At 28.2% G+C, this 6,095-nt stretch overlaps 1 protein-coding gene across 5 annotated transcripts; it reads left to right on the forward strand.

Annotated features, from left to right (window-relative positions):
• Positions 1–1,084: 1,084 nt before the first annotated feature.
• LOC126771735 (uncharacterized) lies at positions 1,085–3,890 on the forward strand. 5 transcript variants are annotated; one of them, XM_050491789.1, is made up of 5 exons: positions 1,085–1,207; positions 1,310–1,337; positions 1,537–2,904; positions 3,021–3,374; positions 3,826–3,890. In XM_050491789.1, exons 3-5 carry the CDS (start codon positions 1,541–1,543, stop codon positions 3,875–3,877), a joined length of 1,770 nt encoding a protein of 589 aa, XP_050347746.1. In that variant the 5' UTR covers positions 1,085–1,207; positions 1,310–1,337; positions 1,537–1,540; the 3' UTR covers positions 3,878–3,890. The 5 variants fall into 5 exon arrangements, with proteins under 5 accessions (XP_050347746.1, XP_050347748.1, XP_050347747.1 ...); XM_050491791.1 differs by having other exon boundaries at positions 1,619–2,904; XM_050491790.1 differs by lacking the exon at positions 1,085–1,207 and having other exon boundaries at positions 1,241–1,337.
• The last annotated feature ends 2,205 nt before the right edge of the window (positions 3,891–6,095 follow it).

Here is a 6,095-nt window from a genome sequence, read left to right on the forward strand (position 1 = left end):
TATAAATATAATATTTTAATTTATTCTTTCTCCTATTTGTAATTTCCAAATGACAACATTATTTAACATCTTTCTTTAATTTATAATATTATGCATACCGAGTCAAGAGGTTAACATAGAAATATATGTGGTAAGCATTCTTTATTAATAATTTAATTGAGTGTTTTAGATTTCAACATCTGAGGAGAATGCCAATTCAGTACCATCAACATCTAAGTGTCAATTTTTAAGATAACTCAAAAATAAAAACCACCAGAAGAAAATTGCAATTGCCTGAAAAGGAAGACATAGCAAAAAAGAAAAACAAAAGCTGATTTTAAAAAATCTTAGGCTGTTACAAATTAAAAAAAAATGCTTACTGTCTCTAATTTTTTAGGAAAATAAATAGGCGCCTTATTAAACAGAATACTAAATTATCAGATATTATTCCAGATCTTAATCAAATCCTAAAATCCTAAAAAGCAAACAATGCTACGATTTGGTTGTACTTGGAAAACAAAAAAATATTTTTAATAATATTTTTAGTCATATTAAAAAAATGTATAATAAATATTAAAAAGTGAAATTTTAAAAAACTCGTTTTGTTTTAATTAATTCCTGAAAAATATTTATCTCCCAAAACAGGGAATGCTGTTACTCTGGCAACATTATACGCAACATTGAAAAATTATCTCGTTCTCAATTGCTTTTGCGGTTTTACGGTCCCTTGGTCGATTAGATTTTTTGTCTACGGGTAAAATAAAGTACAGTCAGACAAACAAAAATCGAATGGTCAAACACAATGACACTGTCAATTTATCGTTACGATATTCAGGATTACAAGAGTTTTTGTTGCCATTTCCGATGTCGTCTACGATCAAGTAAATCGTTAACGATCTTAACAAACAACTATATATAAGGAACGATCCGTCGTTTCAGACTAATCGAAACGATCAGTCGTTTCGATTAGTCACGTGGTCATTGACCACGATCGGTCAATTTATATTTTTATTGCCATATTAAAACAATAAACGAAATAGGACGAAATAATACTCTAAAACGTAGTGAACGTAAAACGTTTATGTTCTCTGTAACGGAGTATTGATTATGATTATTGAAAATATAATGTACATGGTACAATAGCTTTTTAAATGCTAAAATAAAAATACTAAACTATATATATATTATATATCTATGGTAGGGGTTTAACATTGTGTTCTTTCTGAAGGTATGTTTAATTTTAAATTTTGCGTGCTTAATATCAATGATACACTAATTGGGACAAGTATTAAATAAAAATATTGTTTTTACACATTTCATATTGTTCTAGGCTCTAGCGGCGACGACGCAACAAGTAGGTAAGTGGAAAGTGGAGTTAAACAATAAAGTTTCAGCGTGCAATTTGCTAGTTTATATTTTAACACAAATTAATAAAATCAAGAAAGTTACACCGAATGTATTCAAATTAAAGCATTCGTTAACTACTTACTTGTCTAACTATGTTTGTCTAATTGTTATTTAGATTAGAATTTAAATTATTTTTTTCAATATGTACAGAAATATGTTTTCTAACCCGGGCTCCATTCATGATTTTCTTCTTAAAAACAATTACATTAATAAAATATATGATGCTCTTAAGAATGAAGATTTATCTGAAGTTGTAATGGTAACAAAGAAGATTATTGAAACGACTCAAGAATTAGATCCATTAAGCAAAATCTCAAAATGTAAAGAAACATCTGAAAAATATCGAGAAATGGGCAATAAGGCATATAATAGCAATAATTATCAACACTGTTTGATGTTTTACAACCAAGCTCTACTTCATGCACCTAATAAATCAAAAGAATTTAAATTAGCCTTGAGTAATAGATCTGCGTTGTTTTTAAAATTGAAAGAATATAGGGCGTGCATTAAAGACATAAGCACATGTCTTCTATCCGAATGCCCCCCTGAAATTATTGGTAAATTAAATAAGAGGATGGAGACAGCAACTAAGCTTATTAAATCTGAAGAATTAAAAACATTCAATAAAAGTGTAGAAATTTCTATAAATTGTGACATAACTAGTAACATCCAAGTACCATGTGCTAGTACAGATGTTACGTTCACGGGATCAGTCTTGCCTAAAGTTTTAGCTTCAAAAGAAATCAAAGTTGGGACAGTAGTTGCATATGAAAAAGCATATGTGAGTTATACTGATCCTTTAAATGCCTTATTTGCATGCCATTATTGTCAAAGACAATCATTAAATTTAATCCCATGCAATAATTGCACTGTTGCATTTTATTGTGATCAAGAATGCAAACTTCAATGTTTTACTGAATATCATAAATATGAGTGTTACTTGATGGATGCTTATAAAATTGTTTGTCCAAATGCTAAGTTATATTTAATGATAAAGAGTCTTTTGAAATTGACAACAAAGTGTAATTCGTGGACAGAATTAATAAGAGAGTCTCAAAATATGGGGCTAGAGCGAATGAAAAAGAGCTCGATTGAGGAAATTTTTGATCGCAACAGCATATTCTCTGTCCTTAACATAAAAGATGACCGGCCATTCATTTACGGTTCTCTTTATAATACTAGTTTTATATGTGGGGTATTACTTCATTATATGGAATGTATACCATCATTCTTTCCAACTGATTCAAATCTTAAGCAACAAGCAATGAGGGCTGTTAGTCGTATCATGCTTTTTCTTTGTATACATCAGGTTCCACAACAATCATTCCAAGTTGTAACCAACGTAACTGATGGACTATCATATATTCATCAAGTTAAAAATTATAGCATATACTCTTTCATTGGGAAATTGAAAACTTCATGCAATCCAAATTCATTTCTTATCAACAATAATAGTAAAATGATATTGCTTGCAATTCGAACAATTAAATCTGGGGAAGAATTAACAATTTCCAGCCAGTAAGTATTAAATGAAGTTTATTCTCGAAATAATTTTATTTATTAATTTAAATGTATCCAATATTTAATGTATCCATTTTATTTATACTTGTAAATGTCTCAATTTTATTTTTCAGGCAGCATTGGCTTGATGGTGACTTAGGGAGACATAGTCGTAACATCAATAGCTATTTGTGCTCTGGTACTGTTTGTGACTGTCCTATAAGCAATGGAGAAGGATCATTGAGATGCAAAGGACAGTTGTCAAAATCTCAACGGGTCTTCTACAATAGTTTAAATGTTATTGAATTTCATGCTAAGTTAAAGTTGAGTGATGTAACTGAAGTCTTTAATTATCTGCTAGAAATAATGGATGTTCTACAAGATGTACCATATTCAGAGGAATATGATGAAATATTTAAACGATTCAGAAAATGTATTTTTTATTTTGAGGCCCTTAAAGGAAATAATGTGACTCTTGAGAAAATAAGGTAAGCCATCTTTAATATAGTCAAAGATTACAAATTTTACAAATTATTGTCAGTGTTATATTATACTCACTCCCTATGTTGGCAAGATATTTATTTACTCTAGAAGCTGTTTTAATATATTTTTTAGATAATTTCTATTTTTACATTGGGTATGTCATGAAGTGACTGGTTACGTATTATATACAATGTATGTATTTATAATTAATTTGATTTTTACTGCCAGGAGATCCCTAATAAGAAATATTTTACTTTAATATTAAAAAATAATTTACATAACACTCATATATTTTATTGATTTTCATATAAAAATGATTAAATATTTAATACAATTATTGTAAAACTATAATTACTGGTCTAGGCTAAAGTATTAGATGCAAGATTAATTAAAGAAATTCATCATTAGGCTACTTGTTTACTTACATGAACAACTAACTTTTTTTTTTATTCTTAGCTTCTCCTCCTCTGGGACTCGCACGGGTCGCTGCATAGACCATTCATATTGAAGTACAAACATGCAAAGAAAAATTATGTTTTTTTTTTAAACTTTGATGTGTTGTTCTGTGTATGCCCACAGAACTAACCAAAATTTCATCACATTGGAATAAAGATACAATGCGTAGAGGACATACAAACTTTCATTTTTATTTTTAAGTGAAGAAAGGAGAAATTCAAAATGTTCAAAATGTTTTTTTTTTTTTTGTCAAACGAAATACTCTTTTATATATATAAATATTATTTATATGTGTCAAAATGTTAATTTTTTTTTGACATTTGACATTGTATCAAAGAGAAATATAAAGGAGGACAAATTAAAATAAATATGATTTGTAGTTTCCTCAAGCTAAATTATCCTTATGTGATCTCAATTTGACACTCGTGACAGACGAATGGATGACGGACGCTCATGATTTCACGTATATGATAAGTGACGGTGATGTTTCGTTTTCGAATTGTTCAGAAATGTAGTAACAAAAAATATATACAAAGTTATCTTATATTACGTCTAAATAGAAAATGTAGATATTTACCTTTTAATTAAAAAATGTATTGATTATAATAATTATAGTTTTATATAGTATATAATATATAATAAGTGACAGTGACGTTTCGTTTTCGAATTGTTCAGAAATGTACTAACAAAAAATATAGAAATTTACCTTTTAATAAAAAATGTATTGATTATAATTATTATAGCTTCATATAGTATATAATATATAAGTTATATCATGACTGTTAAGACATTATTTTAATTAAATATGCGACAGCATTGTTTACCATTTGAGACCTATAACATCACATAGAAGCTCTGTCTTGAAAATTAAACCAGTAAACGCTAAACTGATGTTAAAAAATAATAAAAAGACTTATAATATTTGTTTTTTCGTAGTTAATATTTTATTGTTTGAATAGCTAATATATATTGTAGTTAAATAACATGATAACTATTTTAATACATTTATCTTAATGTTATGCTTGTGTTTATGTTATTTAGAAAAAATAAAAAGATCCTTGTATCACAAACAATCTTAGATGTGTCAGGTTAAAGCGTATTTTATTCATATATAACAATAGGAATATAATATTACTTTGATCTATATATAAAAAGTATATATTGGTATTAGTAGTGTTTAATTAGAGTTTCTGTTTTTTTTTTCTCATTTCTATCATGTAATCAATATTGTAGCGATCATCAAAATCATCCCTGACGCTTTGCCCCGATATTGTACACAAAGTTGAAAATCTTTTTAGTATATTTGGCCCACACATTGCTTGTATAACAAATAGTACAGTCAGATCTGATAAGCGTTAATTTCACATCGATAAAAAACCGAGCAAATATATTCGCTTTAACTGTCCCTGTGAACACCTTTCACTTTATCTCTATATCAAAATCATATTGAAGTCTGATTTATTTTTTATTTTTTTATTGTTTTTAAGAGGTGTTAACACTTGTGGGCTTTATGAAATGAAAAACAGTCCAATTATTACACTTAATTTATAATAGACAGCGTAACGTGGTGCCAGGAATTCTTAACACCAATGTGCTCCTATGGCGCGTCCTACCACTTTATACAAAAATAATCGGAAGTCAGTTTTTGAACTAATAAATTATGGTTTATAACGTAATTTAATAATATGATGATTAACGAAATTATTAATAATGATTTATAGACATAATAAGGTATAGGTAAATAAATCACTGAGATAAATATCATTGGGAGTAGTTATTATATGCCACAACAGCTGGGCGCCTATGTGGTACTTGTTAACAGAGGATAACTAAAAGTATTTTTCAATCAATACCAAATCTATACATTTTTAAAATAAATAATAGTGTCTGTCGGTGATTAAAAAATAAGTACTTCTGTTTAGTAAATGCTCAAAAATTGCTATTGCGAGTTACCCACAATATTTTACTATTCGTCTGTCTGTTTCTCCGGGATAATCTTTAAAACAGTTAAAAAATATCAAAGCAAATAATGATCTATTCTAAGATACCGCTTAGTCTTTACTTTATCTAATTCGATTGAGTCTACCAAAAGTTATACCACCTTAAAGTTCGCGTACATTATTGGTGTCTATGGTCCACAATTTTACGTTTAACGTTAAAATAGCAGATTTTGTAGGATTTTCGTCCCAAATTAAATTCCACGCTAAGAACAAGCCGAGCTAGTAATAAATATAAATTAATTGTCTCTACTGGCCTCAAAAGTTAATAGC

The sequence above is a fragment of the Nymphalis io genome, chromosome 11 (genome assembly GCF_905147045.1).
Source record: "Nymphalis io chromosome 11, ilAglIoxx1.1, whole genome shotgun sequence".
NCBI classification, from domain to species: Eukaryota; Metazoa; Arthropoda; class Insecta; order Lepidoptera; family Nymphalidae; genus Nymphalis; species Nymphalis io.